The sequence below is a fragment of the Entelurus aequoreus genome, linkage group LG03 (genome assembly GCF_033978785.1).
Source record: "Entelurus aequoreus isolate RoL-2023_Sb linkage group LG03, RoL_Eaeq_v1.1, whole genome shotgun sequence".
NCBI lineage: Eukaryota > Metazoa > Chordata > Actinopteri > Syngnathiformes > Syngnathidae > Entelurus > Entelurus aequoreus.
The window spans coordinates 23,515,718-23,534,700 of NC_084733.1; the positions used below are offsets into that span (position 1 = coordinate 23,515,718).

The window sequence follows — 18,983 nt, forward strand, 5'->3', positions numbered from 1 at the left end:
TTTCGCTATCCAAACACTTTGAATGCACATATTGTCATTGTTGTAATAATGTTTACGGCAGGAAAGCGTTATATCTGCGCATGCGTGTTGTAAACTAGAGGTGGACTTTTATTTTGGCACCTGGTTTTGTTTGCGTTCTGTATCCGGTCTCCAGTACTTCATTGAACTGTTTTTTTTTTTTTAAACAAATTGTTTTCCATAGACTTAATATAAACCTAATTGTGTTTTACAACATCAAATTAATGATTAAGTAATTAAATATTAAATAAAACATTTAATAACTTACTTTTGCAATTTATACGTACACGGGCAATATAGTTCATATTATATTACACTTTATTTACAATTATTTTCCTTAATTTAATAACTCACCAAGACTTTTAAGTGTTTAAATTACTATTTTTTCCCCAAATTGTTAACCTTTAATAGTTATTGTAATAGTTAATATATTTTTGTATAATAGATATTAACACCAGCTATTTTACTAGACTGATTTTGCTTGGAAATTGATTAGTTGAATAATATCATGCATTTGGAATTAAAAGATAGAAAACAAAAAAGTAAACCAATATTAATGATTATTATGGATATACAACGTGTAAAATCCCAAGTTGTGATAGGTTTATTTGGTCTATTTAAATACATTTCAAGTATGACACACATAAATATTGTGCCCATTTTAGTGAGACGCAGCAGACAACTTACCGTAGCAACTGAATCTTTAATGTTTTTAAGATATAAAACTCTTCATCTTCATCATACAATAAGATAAACAGCACAACTTTGAGTCAAAAGGAGCAATGTGTTGTTTTTTGTTTGTTTGCCACCACACAAGAAAAGAATGCTAGAACGTTTGATCCCTTTTGAGGTAAGACAGCTGGTTGATTGACAGATGATTCATCAAGTTCTTCTTCTGGTGTGTTTTTTTTCTTTTCTCCATGTAAATAAAATATTCTGGACATTTCCTCAGCAAGTAGGCCTTTAGGCACCGAGCTGAAAGCAGGACCTACACACTGAGGGCAAACTATCTTGATGTCAATTAAAAAAAAAAGAAAATATAACAATAAATGAAACACAAGCAGTGATTTTAAGAGGGGAAAAAAGTGAATTCCATGAAGTTAGAACAGTCTGCTCAGCCTCTTACACAAGAAGAGACTTTTTGTTGAGTTTTTTTTTTTCTTTTTTTCTTAGCAATGTGTTCAGTATGTCTTGCACTATTTTAAAGCAACGCACAAATAGACAGAACTCAACCAGCACAGGAAACATGCATTCGATATGACGCACTTTAAAACTAAACAAAACAAATGGAGCCAATATCATTATTATTTTTTGGAACATGCCAAGTCTCTTCCACAAAAAGCCACCATTTTGTAGTGAAATCATCCAAAAAGAAGAAACCCACACGGAGAGAAGGAGAGACTGCTAGTCATGCAAACTGACACCGGGGAAAAGAAAACATTGACAAACATTTCCCACATTTCCCCATTTTCTGGCTGTACCAACGCCAAAGGAGGCATTTATGGCAGCAATATATACCTTATATATATATATATTATTTTATTCACATTACTAATATAGATATATATATATATCTAAAAAAGAAATAACATTTGAACAGCATTAGGACAGGACTGTAGCTGCCGTGCTGCCGGCACAAACGGATTTAAGCAGCACAAGCCGCTGGTGTAAGGAGCGTCATCATCATCATCATCATCATCTTCACAAACAATGAGACAGAAGAAGAAGAAACAGTCAGACAAATAAACGTGCAGCAAGCTGGAGGAAAATGGCATGGTGGTCATGCAGGAACACACACACACATACAGACAGACACACACACACACACACAGTACATACAAACCCCATTCATACTAAAGCAGACAAAATGTGTTCATGGTCACAGTCAATGTTCCTTGGCTGGTCGTCTCCGCCGCCCCGCCCCGCCCATCCCATCGAGCCATCAGGCTCGCCGACAGCTGATAGGAGAGGTGCGTGTCAGCGTCTAGAGCGAGGTGGACGGAAGCTTCTTAACGCGCCGCTGGGCCAGGAATGAGCTTTCGATGGGTTTGAGCTCGGGGGTGGGCTGCGAGTTCTTCAGGGCCGAGTAGGTGGCTGCCATGGCGCCCTGGAAAGCAGTCATCCCGTTAGTTTAGTCTTCCATTTTATATTCAACACAGAGCAGCCATCCAACTGATTCATCCGTCAACCAATCCAAACTTTTTTTTTTTATAAAGCAACAAGTTGCAACACAAAGTGCTAGACAGCAGTTTAAAAGAACCAACAAAAGTTACCTTTATCTTTAAAATGTTACTATTTATTTACATGTATTTATTTATTTCAAGGTTTATTACAGTTGTCATTCTCCAAAAGGTACACGCAGTCTCATACTTGGCACATTTAGTGCAAGGGATAAGGTAACAGTGATATAACAGTATACAAATAGTAATAAATAGTGATGTCCAATAATATCGGCCTGACGATATTATCGGCCGATAAATGCTTTAAAATGTAATATCGGAAATTATCGGTATCGGTTTCAAACTCCCGATTTTCACAAACAGTGTGCCGGCCCAGTCACATAATATATTAAGATTAAAGTACCAATGATTGTCACACACACACTAGATGTGGTGAAATTTGTCCTCTGCATTTGTCTGTGCGGCTTTTACAAACACAAGTGAATGCCAGGCATACTTGGTCAACAGCCATACAGGTCACACTGAGGGTGGACCGTATAAACAACTTTAACACTGTTACAAATATGCGCCACACTGTGAACCCACACCAAACAAGAATGACAAACACATTTCGGGAGAACATCCGCACCGTAACACAACATGAACACAACAGAACAAATACCCAGAACCCCTTGCAGCACTACCTCTTCCGGGACGCTACAATATACACCCCCCACTACCGCCAAACCCCGCCCCCCCCCAACCCCGCCCACCTCAATCCCGCCCCATCTCCCGAATTCGGAGGTCTCAAGGTTGTCAAGTATGCTCTAGTATACTCTGGACTTAAGCTGTGGGCCTTCATTGTTTTTGTAGCTGTTGTTTTGAGGCATGTTTAAAATAAATAAAAAATAATGCACTTTGTGAAAGTCAAAGTATGGTATTTCCCATAGTTGTAGTGGGTATCAGGATTATCTCAGGGAGAGCATGTCCCAAATTCCGAGATGCTGTTTTGAGGCATGTTAAAAAAAATAATGCACTTTGTGACTTCAATAATAAATATGGCAGTGCCATGTTGGCACTTTTTTCCATAACTGGAGTTGAAGTTGTCCTCTTATTTTGGAAAACCTTGCTTTTGATTGATTGATTGAAACTTGTATTATTAGATTGCACAATACAGTACATATTATGTACAATTGACCACTAATTGGAAACTTTGGAAACATTTTGTTGTTTAAATGTGCTATATAAATAAAGTGGATTGGATTGATTGGATACATGGTAACACCCGAATAAGTTTTTCAACTTGTTTAAGTCGGGGTCCACGTTAATCAATTCATGGTAAAGTTACATTGTTTAATGCATCCAGCGGGGCATCACAACAAAATTAGGCATTATAATGTGTTAATTCCACGACTGTATATATCGGTATCGGTTGATATTGGAATCGGTAATTAAGAGTTGGACAATATCGGAATATCGGCAAAAAAGCCATTATCGGACATCTCTAGTAATAAATACAATTATTATGAGGAAAATATGAGTATATACATCTCTTAAATATTTGTATAATTGTTTATCAATCAATTTCAATTTTTTTAGATGACACACCATTAATGTGTGATATAAAGGCGAGCGGTCAACTTTGTCCTTTGAACAGCCGAGTGATAATTTCATAATCATTTTTTTTTTAATCAAATGCATTTATCAATTAAAACAATACAAGCGTGACGATGTATCTTTGATGTGAACGAAATAGAAAGAGCAAACAAAATATAAAGTAAAGGAGGGACATGAAATGAAGCAGAGAAACTTCTCATTGGAGTTTTTGTGTGTGTGATGACTTATGGTATGTTATGGGTAGTTTATTAAAAATATAACAATTTTGGTAAAATATAAAATGTAAAACATTTAATTAGACTATGTAAATAATGGATTTAAACTGTATTATTACACTTATATATTACATATACACTAGGGGTGTCAAAAATTCAATTTTCGAATGAATCATGATACTTTTTTTGAAACAATTCTAAATCGATTAAAAAATAAATAAATATATATATATTTTTTATTTTTTTAATCTGCCCTGTCCCGCCACTCAGGCAAATCATATAGTTGATGTAGATGCCCATATCTACTGTACAGATGTACTTAAAAAAAGAGAAGTGGTGGATACTTCTCTTGTTGCCTTATTTGTATTTGACTTTATTAAATGTTTGGGAAGCAGTTCATTAAACAAAACCAGTTTTCTTTTAAGTAATATAGAAATTAATCAGAGCTGTTTATTTGATAGAGGAATGTAGTTAATCATAGAACTGGCAGCCAATGCTATTAAAAAGTAATGATTGTGATTCACTTCATGTTAATTGTATATTTTCTGATGTAGATGCTACACTGCAAAAAGTCAGTGTTCAAAAACAAGAAAAAAAATACAAAAATGTGGGGTATTTTATTTGAACTAAGCAAAATTATCAGCCAATAGAACAAGAAAATTTGGCTTGTCAAGACTTTCTAAAACAAGTAAAATTAGCTAACCTCAATGAACCCAAAAATACCTGAAAATAAGTATATTCTCACTAATAACAACTGTACTACTATATGAGTACGTATTTTCTATTGTTTTATTCAAAATAAAACAGCAAAGTCCATTTGGCTGTCATCTGTTTTAATATGAGACACAATTGTGTCAAAGTCATGAGTCTTTTTTTACATGCTTGAAATAAGAAATTATTACTTTAAAAAAGTAGTTTTATACTTGTGAGTGTTGATGACACAGCTTTGCATCAGTTGATATTCTAGTTCCAAGCATGTTTTACTCAATATAGGTCATAAAATCTCAGCAACAAGCTGTAATATCTTACTGAGATCATTTAGGACCAAAACCCTTAAAACAAGTAAAACACTCTAACATAAAATCTGCTTAGTGAGAAGAATTATCTTATCAGACAGAAAATAAGCAAATATCACCCTTATTTGATATATTTAATCTTACTTAGATTTCAGTTTTTGCAGTGTAGGATTTTGCAGGTCCAACTGTTTCCTCACCTTGACGAGTTTGGGGTCCTGGTGTGGGAGTTGGCTGTTGGGTAGTTTGTCCCTCTGGACGATCCACGTGTGTCTGAGGACCTGCTTGGCAGTCAGTCTCTGATGCGGATCCACGTGGAGCATCTTGGACACCAAGTCCTGCAGGACAGGAGGACACATTTAAGTAGAGTCTGGCTGTAAGGCGACGAGTTGAGTTGTACCTTAGCGGCGTCAGACACCGTGTCCCAGTTGCCTCCAGACAGGCTGAAGTGACCGTTTCCTATCCTGTTCAGGATCTCATTGGGCGTGTCCTCAGGCCCGTTGGCAAACGGAGTGAAACTGTCGGCAGGTAATAAGTGAGTACGACTTTTAAAGAAGTGCAAAACGTGGACTCACCCAGCCATCATGGTGTACAGTAAGACCCCCAGACTCCAGATGTCACAGCCTTCATCGTAGCCTTGACGCTTCAACACCTGACATCAACGCAACAAGCAAGTCTTTATTTCATTTGTCACCATCTACCCCGTATTAAAGGCCTAATGAAATGAATTTTTTTAAATTTAAACGGGGATAGCAGATCCATTCTATGTGTCATACTTGATCATTTCACGATATTGCCATATTTTTGCTGAAAGGATTTAGTAGAGAACAACGACGATAAAGTTCGCAACTTTTGGTCGCTGATAAAAAAAGCCTTGCCTGTACCGGAAGTAGCGTGACGTCACCGGAGGAAGGACTCCTCACATTTCCCCGTTGTTTACAATGCAGCGAGAGAGATTCGGACCGAGAAAGCGACGATTACCCCATTAATTTGAGCGAGGATGAAAGATTTGTGGATGAGGAAAGTGAGAGTGAAGGATTAGAGTGCAGTGCAGGACGTATCTTTTTTCGCAATGACCGTAACTTAGGTACAAGGGTTATTGGATTCCACTTGGTTTAACGTCATTTTCCCTCGCCTGCCGCCGTGCGTTTAAGAGCGCACTGCTGTGTTTAGATGGAGACAGGTGTGGACAATATCGGAGACACTTGTACCCACACTAAAAGTATACAGCGAAGGAGAAAACTATTTCATGTTTTGCAGCAGGCGATGTGTCGTGAACGTTGTCACAACTTGTTTATAAATTCTTTACTTGTTGACTGGGATGTTCACTAGGGATGTCCGATATTGGCTTTTTGCCGATATTCCGATATTGTCCAACTCTTAATTACCGATACCGATATCAACCGATATCGATATCAACCGATATATACAGTCGTGGAATTAACACATTATTATGCCTAATTTGGACAACCAGGTATGGTGAAGATAGGGTCCTTTTTAAAAAAAATTATAAAATAAAATAAGATAAATAAATTAAAACAAATTTCTTCAATAAAAAAGAAAGTAAAACAATATAAAAACAATTACTGTATTTTTCGGAGTATAAGTCGCTCCGGAGTATAAGTCGCACCGGCCAAAAATGCATAATAAAGAAGTAAAAAAACATATATACGTCGCACTGGAGTATAAGTCGCATTTTTTGGGGAAATTTATTTGATAAACCCCAACACCAAGAATAGACATTTGAAAGGCAATTTAAAATAAATAAAGAATAGTGAACAACAGGCTGAATAAGTGTACGTTATATGACGCATAAATAACCAACTGAGAACGTGCCTGGTATGTTAACGTAACATATTATGGTAAGAGTCATTCAATTAACTATAACATATAGAACATGCTATACGTTTACCAAACAATCTGTCACTCCTAATCTCTAAATCCCATGAAATCTTATACGTCTAGTCTCTTACGTGAATGAGCTAAATAATATTATTTGATATTTTACGGTAGTTGGTAGTTGGTGCCTGTCGTGGCGGTAATCCTAGAACCCGTTGGTGGACACCGGCGGTGAGGGATGCCGTCAAGCTGAAGAAGGAGTCCTATCGGGTTCTTTTGGCTCATAGGACTCCTGAGGCAGCGGACAGGTACCGACAGGCCAAGCGGTGTGCGGCTTCGGCGGTCGCGGAGGCAAAAACTCGGACATGGGAGGAGTTCGGGGAAGCCATGGAAAACGACTTCCGGACGGCTTCGAAGCGATTCTGGACCACCATCCGCCGCCTCAGGAAGGGGAAGCAGTGCACTATCAACACCGTGTATGGTGAGGATGGTGTTCTGCTGACCTCGACTGCGGATGTTGTGGATCGGTGGAGGGAATACTTCGAAGACCTCCTCAATCCCACCAACACGTCTTCCTATGAGGAAGTAGTGCCTGGGGAATCTGTGGTGGGCTCTCCTATTTCTGGGGCTGAGGTTGCTGAGGTAGTTAAAAAGCTCCTCGGTCCCAGAGTTCCTTAAGGCTCTGGATGCTGTGGGGCTGTCTTGGTTGACAAGACTCTGCAGCATCGCGTGGACATCGGGGGCGGTACCTCTGGATTGGCAGAGCGGGGTGGTGGTTCCTCTCTTTAAGAAGGGGAACCGGAGGGTGTGTTCTAACTATCGTGGGATCACACTCCTCAGCCTTCCCGGTAAGGTCTATTCAGGTGTGCTGGAGAGGAGGCTACGCCGGATAGTCGAACCTCGGATTCAGGAGGAACAGTGTGGTTTTCGTCCTGGTCGTGGAACTGTGGACCAGCTCTATACTCTCGGCAGGGTCCTTGAGGGTGCATGGGAGTTTGCCCAACCAGTCTACATGTGTTTTGTGGACTTGGAGAAGGCATTCGACCGTGTCCCTCGGGAAGTTCTGTGGAGAGTGCTCAGAGAGTATGGGGTATCGGACTGTCTGATTGTGGCGGTCCGCTCCCTGTATGATCAGTGCCAGAGTTTGGTCCGCATTGCCGGCAGTAAGTCGGACACGTTTCCAGTGAGAGTTGGACTCCGCCAAGGCTGCCCTTTGTCACCGATTCTGTTCATAACTTTTATGGACAGAATTTCTAGGCGCAGTCAAGGCGTTGAGGGGATCTGGTTTGGTGGCTGCAGGATTAGGTCTCTGCTTTTTGCAGATGATGTGGTCCTGATGGCTTCATCTGGCCAGGATCTTCAGCTCTCGCTGGATCGGTTCGCAGCTGAGTGTGAAGCGACTGGGATGAGAATCAGCACCTCCAAGTCCGAATCCATGGTTCTCGCCCGGAAAAGGGTGGAGTGCCATCTCCGGGTTGCGGAGGAGACCCTGCCCCAAGTGGAGGAGTTCAAGTACCTCGGAGTCTTGTTCATGAGTGATGGAAGAGTGGATCGTGAGATCGACAGGCGGATCGGTGCGGCGTCTTCAGTAATGCGGACGCTGTATCGATCCGTTGTGGTGAAGAAGGAGCTGAGCCGGAAGGCAAAGCTCTCAATTTACCGGTCGATCTACGTTCCCATCCTCATCTATGGTCATGAGCTTTGGGTTATGACCGAAAGGACAAGATCATGGGTACAAGCGGCCGAAATGAGTTTCCTCCGCCGGGTGGCGGGGCTCTCCCTTAGAGATAGGGTGAGAAGCTCTGCCATCCGGGGGGAGCTCAAAGTAAAGCTGCTGCTCCTCCACATCGAGAGGAGCCAGATGAGGTGGTTCGGGCATCTGGTCAGGATGCCACCCGAACGCCTCCCTAGGGAGGTGTTTAGGGCACGTCCGACCGGTAGAAGGCCACGGAGAAGACCCAGGACACGTTGGGAAGACTATGTCTCCCGGCTGGCCTGGGAACGCCTCGGGATCCCCCGGGAGGAGCTGGACAAAGTGGCTGGGGAGAGGGAAGTCTGGGCTTCCCTGCTTAAGCTGCTGCCCCCGCGACCCGACCTCGGATAAGCGGAAGAAGATGGATGGATGGATGGTGTTGAAAATTTCACACATAAGTCGCTCCTGAGTATAAGTCGCACCCCCGGCCAAATTATGAAAAACTGCGACTTATAGTCCGAAAAATACGGTACATAGAAACTAGTAATTAATGAAAATGAGTAAAATTAACTGTTAAAGGTTAGTACTATTAGTGGACCAGCAGCACGCACAATCATGTGTGCTTACGGACTGTATCCCTTGCAGACTGTATTGATATATATTGATATATAATGTAGGAACCAGAATATTAATAACAGAAAGAAACAACCCTTTTGTGTGAATGAGTGTGAATGGGGGAGGGAGGTTTTTTGGGTTGGTGAACTAATTGTAAGTGTATCTTGTGTTTTTTATGTTGATTTAATAAAAAAAAACAAAAAAAACAATACAGATAATAAAAAAAACCCGATACCGATAATTTACGATATTACATTTTAAAGGATTTATCGGCCGATATTATCGGCCATCTCTAATGTTCACTCCTCCTGTGTTCAAATAACATCAATACTAGCTATAATGTTTTTTCATCTCATCGAATTGAACGCAGGCGGTGAAGATTGTTTATTCGATATGGGAGGTATCGCTCCAGGTTTTTTTTTTGTTGGCCAAACGTTGGAAAAGAACAAAGCTTGTTTATTAGACTTCATCTTCATTAGCCAAACTGCTTTGTGTTTTATTTTGATATCAAAAAGTAAACACCAGGTTTTGTTTACATTAATTGTGTTTTTTTTTCATGTCACTTCAAAAATCCTTCATGTGAAATCATTTTGTTAATGTGTTATTGTGTATACCGTATTTTTCGGACAATAAGTCGCAGTTTTTTTCATAGTTTGGCCAGGGGTGCGACTTATACTCAGGAGCGACTTATGTGTGATATTATGAACACATTACCGTAAAATATCAAATAATATTATTTAGCTCATTCACGTAAGAGACTAGACGTATAAGATTTCATGGGATTTAGCGATTAGGAGTGACAGATTGTTTGGTAAACGTATAGCATGTTCTATATGTTATAGTTATTTGAATGACTCTTACCATAATGTGTTACGTTAACATACCAGGCACGTTCTCAGTTGGTTATTTATGCCTCATATAACGTACACTTATTCAGCCTATTGTTCACTATTCTTTATTTATTTTAAATTGCCTTTCAAATGTCTATTCTTGGTGTTGGGTTTTATCAAATACATTTCCCCCAAAAATGCGACTTATACTCCAGTGCGACTTATATATGTTTTTTTCCTTCTTTATTATGCATTTTCGGCAGGTGCGACTTATACTCCGGAGCGACTTATACTCCGAAAAATACGGTAGTTAATTCCTATATGACATATTTCTGCTCAAACTCATAATGGATCTGTCCCGATACATCATCTACATGATGTACATAACTTAAAAAAATATAAAAATAAAAACTCTCTCTATCAAAATGTAAAAATAGAGATAAAGGCATCATGTAATGACAAAAAACTGACAAGTTGATGTTATTAAAGAATAAAAAAAAACCCAATATTTGTCTATAAATATATGGATAACGTTTATCTATAGTCTTTTTATTAGACATTACAAATGACATAATGGTATTACGTACACACCCCAACACTGCTTTACTTAATCAGTAATCATATTGATAACAATAATCTTAATTATTACTTAAAATATGAGACCTCCTTTAAGGCAGCACTTGCCTTGACCTTAAAAAGTAAACATTTGAGGCCTGATATTGTCAACAATGCCAAATATGACGACATGGTGACAGTTTGACCCTGGAACTGGATCATTCCCACCCCCATTATTTTGGGCTCACCTCAGGGGCTACAAAGTTGGCGGTGTAGCAGGGCGTCATCAGCAGACCGTTGTTGGCGCGCAGCTGCTTGGCGAAGCCGAAGTCGCAGATGCGAATGGACTCTGGGTTGCCCGACTCGTCCACGTACAGAATGTTGCTGGGCTTCAGGTCTCTGTGCACCACCTACACAGAAAAGGTGTGCTTGTGGATGACCACAGTGACATACTTGGTGAAAAGACAAGTCTCGTAGCGCTACCTTGTGGGCAAGAGTGTAAATGACACTTCCTTTAACCCTTTCAAATACTGGCAAAGGAGCACTTAGTTGATTATTGCAGTAGTACCATGCGACAAAAACTAAGGAGTCCTGTTTGCTAGGATTTAATAACTAAGGATATGTCAAATTATGAAGTTTTTTTTAAAAATTTGACTAATCACAAAATACATTAATTAATCATGATTAATCTAAGATAAAAAAAAGCCCTGTTGTTGTGTTAAGGCCAGGATAAAGTTGAAAAAAAGAGCATCCGCTGTCATAACAGAGAGGTATGGTACGTGGCTTGAAATGATGCGCATGTGTTGATAGCTTTAAACATTTTAACGTGATTAAATAAACACAATAATTACTGATGTTAAACAAAACATTAATATTTTCTAAAATTAAAAATTATAATTATATATAAATATATATGATAAATATTTTAAATTATTATGTTTTATTATAAATAATAATATTGTATACTGTATAGTTACTTATTATAAATACAATATTCAATTATTAAAATATCAATATAATAAACTTAATGTATTATTTTCGTTAAAAATAACACTAATATTATGTATACTGTATTATTAATACTGTACATATATTAAGATAATTTCATTCAAAAAATAAATAAAACAACAATGCTGTAAATAAATCATTGTGATTAATCTGATCAATACATACAATCTGATCATTTAATTAATTAGGTATTGATTAATCATGATAAGTTTGTAAATGTGATTAATCTGATCAATATATAAAATCTGATCATTTAATTAATTAGCTATTGATTAATCATGATAAGTTTGTAAATGTGATTAATCTGATTATTTTTATCATAAATAATATATATTTATTATAAATGATAATAGTATGGTGTATTGTTATCAAACAGGAGAGCATGGCAAAATAAAATAAAATAATATACTAGGTATAAAAATATATAGAAATACATGTAGTATGATAAATTAACAATTAATTTTATCATAAATAATACAAATATAATATAATACCCGGTACATTTAATTAAACATGATTTATTAGTAAACTGTGATTAATGTGATCACATTTTCATAATCATCTGACAGCCATAATATTAACACATTGAGCCTAAAATCATACTAAAACCTAAAATCAAAGTAGGAAAAATTTAGACTTTTTTTTTGTAAAAATGTCTCAAGTGTATTAAACCCTTCTTTTAACGTATAATTTATGTATACGTTGTGCAATACAAACTCACAAATTTAGCACTCACCAAAGTTAAATGCCATGTAATAGTTATGATAAGTATTTACCTTGATAAAGGTGAACTGCACTTTTTTTTTTGTAGAATTTTTCCTTTCGTTCACAATCATTATGAAAGACATGACGACAGATGGATTTTTTTTAATGCATTTTAACTCGTAAATAAATGCAATCAAAAGTCTGCTTACAATGGAACCAATGGGAGCCGCGCTATTCTGCCTATAAAGCCCTTAAAAAACATCTAAACACCTCCATTAAGGTTTTATATACATGATGTAAGTATATATTAGACTTAGACTTAGACTTCCTTTTTATTGTCATTCAAATTTGAACTTTATAGCACAGATAAGAACGAAATTTCGTTACATAAACTCATGGTAGTGCAGGATAAAAAAGCAATAAGGTGCATATATAAATAAATAAATAAATATATATAAATAATATATAAACTAAATAAATATATATAAATAAATATAAATATATGTACTGTAGTACGCACACATTAATAATAACATTTAATATTGATGTATTTTAATCATTTTAAGTATACGCGGCGCATTAATTTAAAAAACTTATCAAAATGTTTGATTTTTTTAACTACATCATCACTGATTATTACTCACTGCAGACTTTATGAGAACCAACAAACATAATAAAACATCACTTACTGTACAATGTCTGCTGTCAATCAGATGCAGACTGCTGGATATTTCCATTTAAATAAAGAATGACTCATAATCCTCACACAAAAAGAGGGGTTGAGCCAAGCGTCTTTTTGTGTGGTTCTCACCATTTCAGTGTCTAAATTGGCTGTCAAAATCTACCAACTTGTCCAAATACTTCCTCATTCTTCTACTATCCAGGTGAGAAGCCTGATTTATTATCTCCAATAAAGTTTGACGAGCAAGTAAACAAGGAAGCAGCTGATCAGTCGATCATATCAGTATAAGCACACAAGCTATAAATAGTTTGTCTGCGTTAGCGCTTATAATAACAATATCACTAATTCTTGGTTAATATTCAAGTCACGAAATGTAAATAGAGTATTGTTGGCGCTTTTTGAATGTTTTTTTGTTGGGTTTTATGGGCGGAATAGAGGACCTCCCATTTGCTCCGCTGTAAGAGAACTTTTATTTACGAGTTAGAATGCATTAAAAATATATATCCGTTGTCATGTCTTTCATAATGATTGTGAACGATATGCAAAATTCCTAAAAAAAATCCCCCTCTAATATGACGGTGGTGTCATGTTTCATAGCCTGTTTACTTGAGAAGAAATATAACGACTAGGGATGTCCGATAATGGCTTTTTTGCCGATATCCGATATTCCGAAATTGTCCAACTCTTAATTACCGATACCGATATAAACCAATACCGATATAAACCGATACCGATATATACAGTCGTGGAATTAACACATTATTATGCCTAATTTGGACAACCAGGTATGGTGAAGATAAGGTCCTTTTTAAAAAAATTAATACAATAAAATAAGATAAATAAATTAAAAACATTTTCTTGAATAAAAAAGAAAGTAAAACAGAATAAAAACAGTTACATAGAAACTAGTAATTAATGAAAATGAGTAAAATTAACTGTTAAAGGTTAGTACTATTAGTGGACCAGGAGCACGCACAATCATGTGTGCTTACGGACTGTATCCCTTGCAGACTGTATTGATATATATTGATACATAATGTAGGAACCAGAATATTAATAACAGAAAGAAACAACACTTTTGTGTGAATGAGTGTGAATGAGGGAGGGAGGTTTTTTGGGTTGGTGCACTAATTGTAAGTGTATCTTGTGTTTTTTATGTTGATTTAATTTAAAAAATTAAAATAAAAAAATTAAAAAAACGATAAGATAATAAAAAAAAACGATACCGATAATTTCCGATATTACATTTTTAAGCATTTATCGGCCGATAATATCGGACATATCTAGTAACGACGCAATGACAAAATCATGGCGGACATTATAGAGTGTAGCTTTGGTATCGCTTGTCTGATTTGCACCATTAAGTGTGATGAAGGACGTCGTGCGCTGTCCTCACCCCTTGTGAGTGCAGGTACTCCACAGTCTTGGTGATGGTGTGCAGCACGGCGCTGGCCTCCCTTTCCGAGAAGAACTTCTGCTTGAGGATGCGGTCGAGGAGCTCGCCGCCTCGCATCAGCTCCGTCACCAGGAACACCTGCTTCCCCGTGTCGTACACCTGCAACGGGGAGCGCCAACGGTACGTTTGTGTGAGCTCGAAGAGAAGCGGCGTTCACGTGCCGACAGCGTGATCCTCACGTCCTTCAGTGTGATGATATTTGGGTGTTGGCCGTATCGAAGGAGGATCTCGATCTCCTCCGAGGGGTCCGTGCTGGTCTTGTCGATCATCTGACAAGAGACAGGAGTTTAGCAGGAGCAGAAGAAAGTGCCATTTTAGACAGGCGAGCAGATTTACCTTTACGGCGTATTCTGTGTTGGTGGCCTTGTGGACACATCGCTTGCACACGGAGAAGGAGCCCATGCCGATGTCTTCCTTCAACACGTAGCCGTCGCTGAACAACAAGTTCTTCCCGTGAAGCTGCTGCAAAGGAAAAATGGACTTCAACATTTAAGGGTATACTTCTTATAGAACAGGGTTTTTTTTTAATATTTGGAATTTTTTTACATTTTAAAGGAAAACTGCAATTTTTTTTTAGGATTCTGCCTGTTGTTTACAATCTTTATGAGGGCCAAGAAGACTATTAAAATAACAGATAATAAGATTATTTAGATAACGGGACACAGTGTATTAAATATGAGGGCCTTTGTTCAGAATTTGTCATTGTTCATAAAGGGGTGCCTCAAGGATCTGTATTGGGGCCACTCTTATTTATATTATACATTAGGCATGTCCGATAATGACTTTTTGCCGATATCCGATATTGTCCAACTCTTAATTACCGATACCGATATCAACCGATACCGATAAATACAGTCGTGGAATAAACACATTATTATGCCTAATTTGGACAACCAGGTATGGTGAAGATAAGGTCCTTTTTAAAAATAATAATAAAATAAGATAAATAAATTAAACATAAAAAAGAAAGTAAAACAGAATAAAAACAGTTACATAGAAACTAGTAATTAATGAAAATGAGTAAAATTAACTGTTAAAGGCTAGTACTATTAGTGGACCAGCAGCACGCACAATCATGTGTGCTTACGGACTGTATCCCTTGCAGACTGTATTGATATATATTGATATATAATGTAGGAACAAGAACAGAAAGAAACAACCCTTTTGTGTGAATGAGTGTGAATGAGTGTAAATGGGGGAGGGAGGTTTTTTGGGTTGGTGCACTAATTGTAAGTGTATCTTGTGTAGGGATGATACTCGAAACTGGTTTTCCCGGTTGTTTGATAAGAAAAGAACCGAGTCCTCGGACTCGAATCCCTTTTTGAGAACCGGTACCCGTTATCGAGACCACTATAGTAAAGGAAAAGAGTTGATTCTTTATTCGAATCCCGTCCCGACCAGAAATGCTCCGTGGGACATCACAAGAAATGACGTCATGTAGCTCAGTCATTAGGCGCATATAGCGAAAGCAGGAAAATAATGGACGGGATAAAGCACTCCAAGGTGTAATAAAGTTCAAAACAAAAGCTATAATCCATCGAATAACTTTACTGAGAGATTTTAGCAGGGTAAAACACATGACGAACACTTTTACGACCAACCGGAAACATAGCAACCAGGCTAGCAACGCACCTCCTTTACGGCAGCTGTCGCAACGTTCTTAAAGCAACCGCAGCACATACATATATATACAACACATCGCCCTTTTTGAACTTTTGTTTTTATTTCCTTGTAAACAAAACAAAATCACACTGTATATGTGTTGTCTGTCTAATTATAAATAATGCAGACGAGGCGTGTTGGCTGAGTTCTTGACGTTTACTTTCACAGCGTGGCAACATGCAACACTTTTCGGGGCTACCGCGCATGCTCGTAACTCCCGTTGCATGCTGGGTAGTGTAGTTGTTATATTCTCTAGCTCATAACATTTTTCCCCCTATAAAGAAATAATGTTAACTCAATAAAGTGTATTTCTTTTTTTAGCTTTAACTTTTCATTTTTTAGCATTGTAACCACATTTGCAAAGAACTTTTCTCTTCATAGAATTTTCTTTCAATAAAGAAATAAAGTGCAAAAATGTCAAAGCATCATAACAAACAGTTATGTCAAATAGCAGCAGAAGTGCACTTTTTGGAGAGCTGTATTATTTTCAATTTTGTGCCCAAGGGACTGATTTTATTTAACACTATATTATTATTTATACACCTATAGTGATCACAGAGACAGCTTGTTTTTGTGTTACTGTATATATTTGTTTCTCTGAAAAATCCCACTTAATATACTTTGGGTAACAACAGTCAATATTTATTTATTTTATTTAATTTTTTTAGGTGGGTAACAGTCAATATTTATTTATTTATTAGATTTTATTTTTTTATTATGTAATAAAAGTGAGCTTTTGTTAAACCAAATATTGTGTGTTTTTTTCCATATACAACAACCTATCTGGACTCGATAAGAGAATCGATAAGGAATCGGTTCGATAAGAGGATTCGATAATAGGCTCGAACTCGATAATTCCTTATCAAACATCATCCCTAATCTTGTGATTTTTATGTTGATTTAATAAAAATTTAAAAAAAAAACCCCGATAAAGATAAAAAAAAAACGATACCGATAATTTCCGATATTACATTTTAAAGCATTCATCGGCCGATAATATCGGTCATCTCTATTATACATCAATGATCTCAAACAACATTTCCCTGATGCTAATATGCATTTTTATGCTGACGATACAATTATTTATTGCTCTGGATCATCTGTTGAACAGGCTGTTAACTCCCTGCAGAAAGCTTTTGTCGCTGTGCAGTATTCACTTATTGACTTAAAAATGGTTCTCAATGCTGACAAGACAAAACTTATGCTGTTTTTCAAACATAGAAAGGTGCCTCAAACTCCCCCGTTAAGTGTCCACTCTGGAAGGGAATGTCATAGAAGTGCTGCATGAATATAAATAATACATTGACTCCCTCGCTTTTAAACCTTTTATTGATCAACTGGTGAAGAAACTAAAACTTAAACTGGGGTTTTTTTTTCCGTTATAAGAGATGATTTTCTTTTGGTGTAAAAAAAGCGCCTTTTCTCTGCCACATTTGTATCTGTGCTAGAGTATGGTGATCTTTTTTATATGAATGCTACTCATTCCTGTCTTCAGATGGTTATACGTATATGTATTACATATACCGTATTTTTTTCGGACTATAAGTGGCAGTTTTTTTCATAGTTTGGCCGGGGGTGCGACTTATACTCAAGAGCGACTTATGTGTGAAATTATTAACACATTACCGTAAAATATCAAATAATATTATTTAGCTCATTCACGTAAGAGACTGGACGTATAAGATTTCTTGGGATTTAGCGATTAGGAGTGACAGATTGTTTGGTAAACGTATAGCATGTTCTATATGTTCTAGTTATTTGAATGACTCTTACCATAATATGTTACGTTAACATACCAGGCACGTTCTCAGTTGGTTATTTATGCGTCATATAACGTACACTTATTCAGCCTGTTGTTCACTATTCTTTATTTATTTTATTATTATTCTTGGTGTTGGGTTTTATCAAATACATTCCCCCCCCCCCAAAAAAAGCGACTTATATATGTTTTTTTCCTTCTTTATTATGCATTTTCGGCCGGTGCGACTTATACTCCGGAGCGACTTATATATATATATATATATATATATATATATATATATATATATATATATATATATATATATATATATATATATATATATATATATATATACATATTCAAAGTAAAGGTTTCCTCGCTTCTACCGTCTTACCTGCACCACCGGGTGAGGCGGCGGCTGCACCGGCTCAACTAAACCTTCCTCTTCCAACAGAGTCGACGCAATGAAGCTGAAGCCTCTGAAGAGCTGGTGAGCTCCGGCACTCGGCGGCACGCCAGGAGAATCTGAAGGAAGGAACAATTTGACATGTGAGCTTTTTCTGTCACGACGCCGGTTTCCAGGGAGAAGCATTTGACCGCTGACCTTTAGGAGTACGGGAGGTGAACTCTGAGTCAAAGTAGAATGTGTCATCAGGGCGAGCCACCGCCGGTCTGAAAGGAGGTTTGACTTCTCTGCGGAACAGTTTCTGGAAGGACAGTTTTTGATATGAATTACATGCTCATGTTTGCATGACTACTTGTTGCTAGGCAGAATTCACAGTGCTCATTAGAACTGGTGGCTGGTGAAAAAAAATGCATTTGTCAGCCATGCTGACTACTGTAGGAACTACAGATTCCTCAGCAACCTAGTGCTCCACGAGGGAAAAATATAAACATTATGATAAAATATTAACTAGAGTTAATAAAATAGTTGGAGTGATTAAAAACAATAATGCAGCTTTAAATAAAACAACAAGTTAACAGCACACTCACGTTCCAGTCGATGTTGGAAAACAAACCGTGGCGTTTAATCTCCTCCGCTCCGTCAGGACCAGATCCTACAGTGAAACACAATTTCATATTCAATCATATAATTACAGCTCTTTTTTCATTAAAATATCAAATTGTGTATTATGTAATCAAGAATAAGGTAAAAAAGTAACATTAAAATAAAC

At 37.3% G+C, this 18,983-nt stretch overlaps 1 protein-coding gene across 4 annotated transcripts in view; it reads right to left on the reverse strand.

Moving 5' to 3' along the window:
* Window positions 1-688: 688 nt before the first annotated feature.
* The window catches only part of rps6ka1 (ribosomal protein S6 kinase a, polypeptide 1), a 138,192-nt gene continuing 119,897 nt past the window's right edge, over window positions 689-18,983 (reverse strand). For all 4 annotated transcript variants that reach the window (XM_062041502.1, XM_062041501.1, XM_062041503.1 and 1 more), the window contains 11 exons: window positions 18,802-18,866; window positions 18,413-18,515; window positions 18,203-18,333; window positions 14,742-14,867; window positions 14,585-14,674; window positions 14,346-14,504; window positions 10,803-10,964; window positions 5,598-5,674; window positions 5,423-5,540; window positions 5,223-5,360; window positions 689-2,125 (listed from right to left, as the gene is read on the reverse strand). In XM_062041502.1, coding sequence (XP_061897486.1) covers window positions 2,003-2,125; window positions 5,223-5,360; window positions 5,423-5,540; window positions 5,598-5,674; window positions 10,803-10,964; window positions 14,346-14,504; window positions 14,585-14,674; window positions 14,742-14,867; window positions 18,203-18,333; window positions 18,413-18,515; window positions 18,802-18,866 — 1,292 coding nt within the window. In that variant the 3' untranslated portion in view covers window positions 689-2,002. The remainder of the gene's footprint in view (window positions 2,126-5,222; window positions 5,361-5,422; window positions 5,541-5,597; window positions 5,675-10,802; window positions 10,965-14,345; window positions 14,505-14,584; window positions 14,675-14,741; window positions 14,868-18,202; window positions 18,334-18,412; window positions 18,516-18,801; window positions 18,867-18,983) is intronic.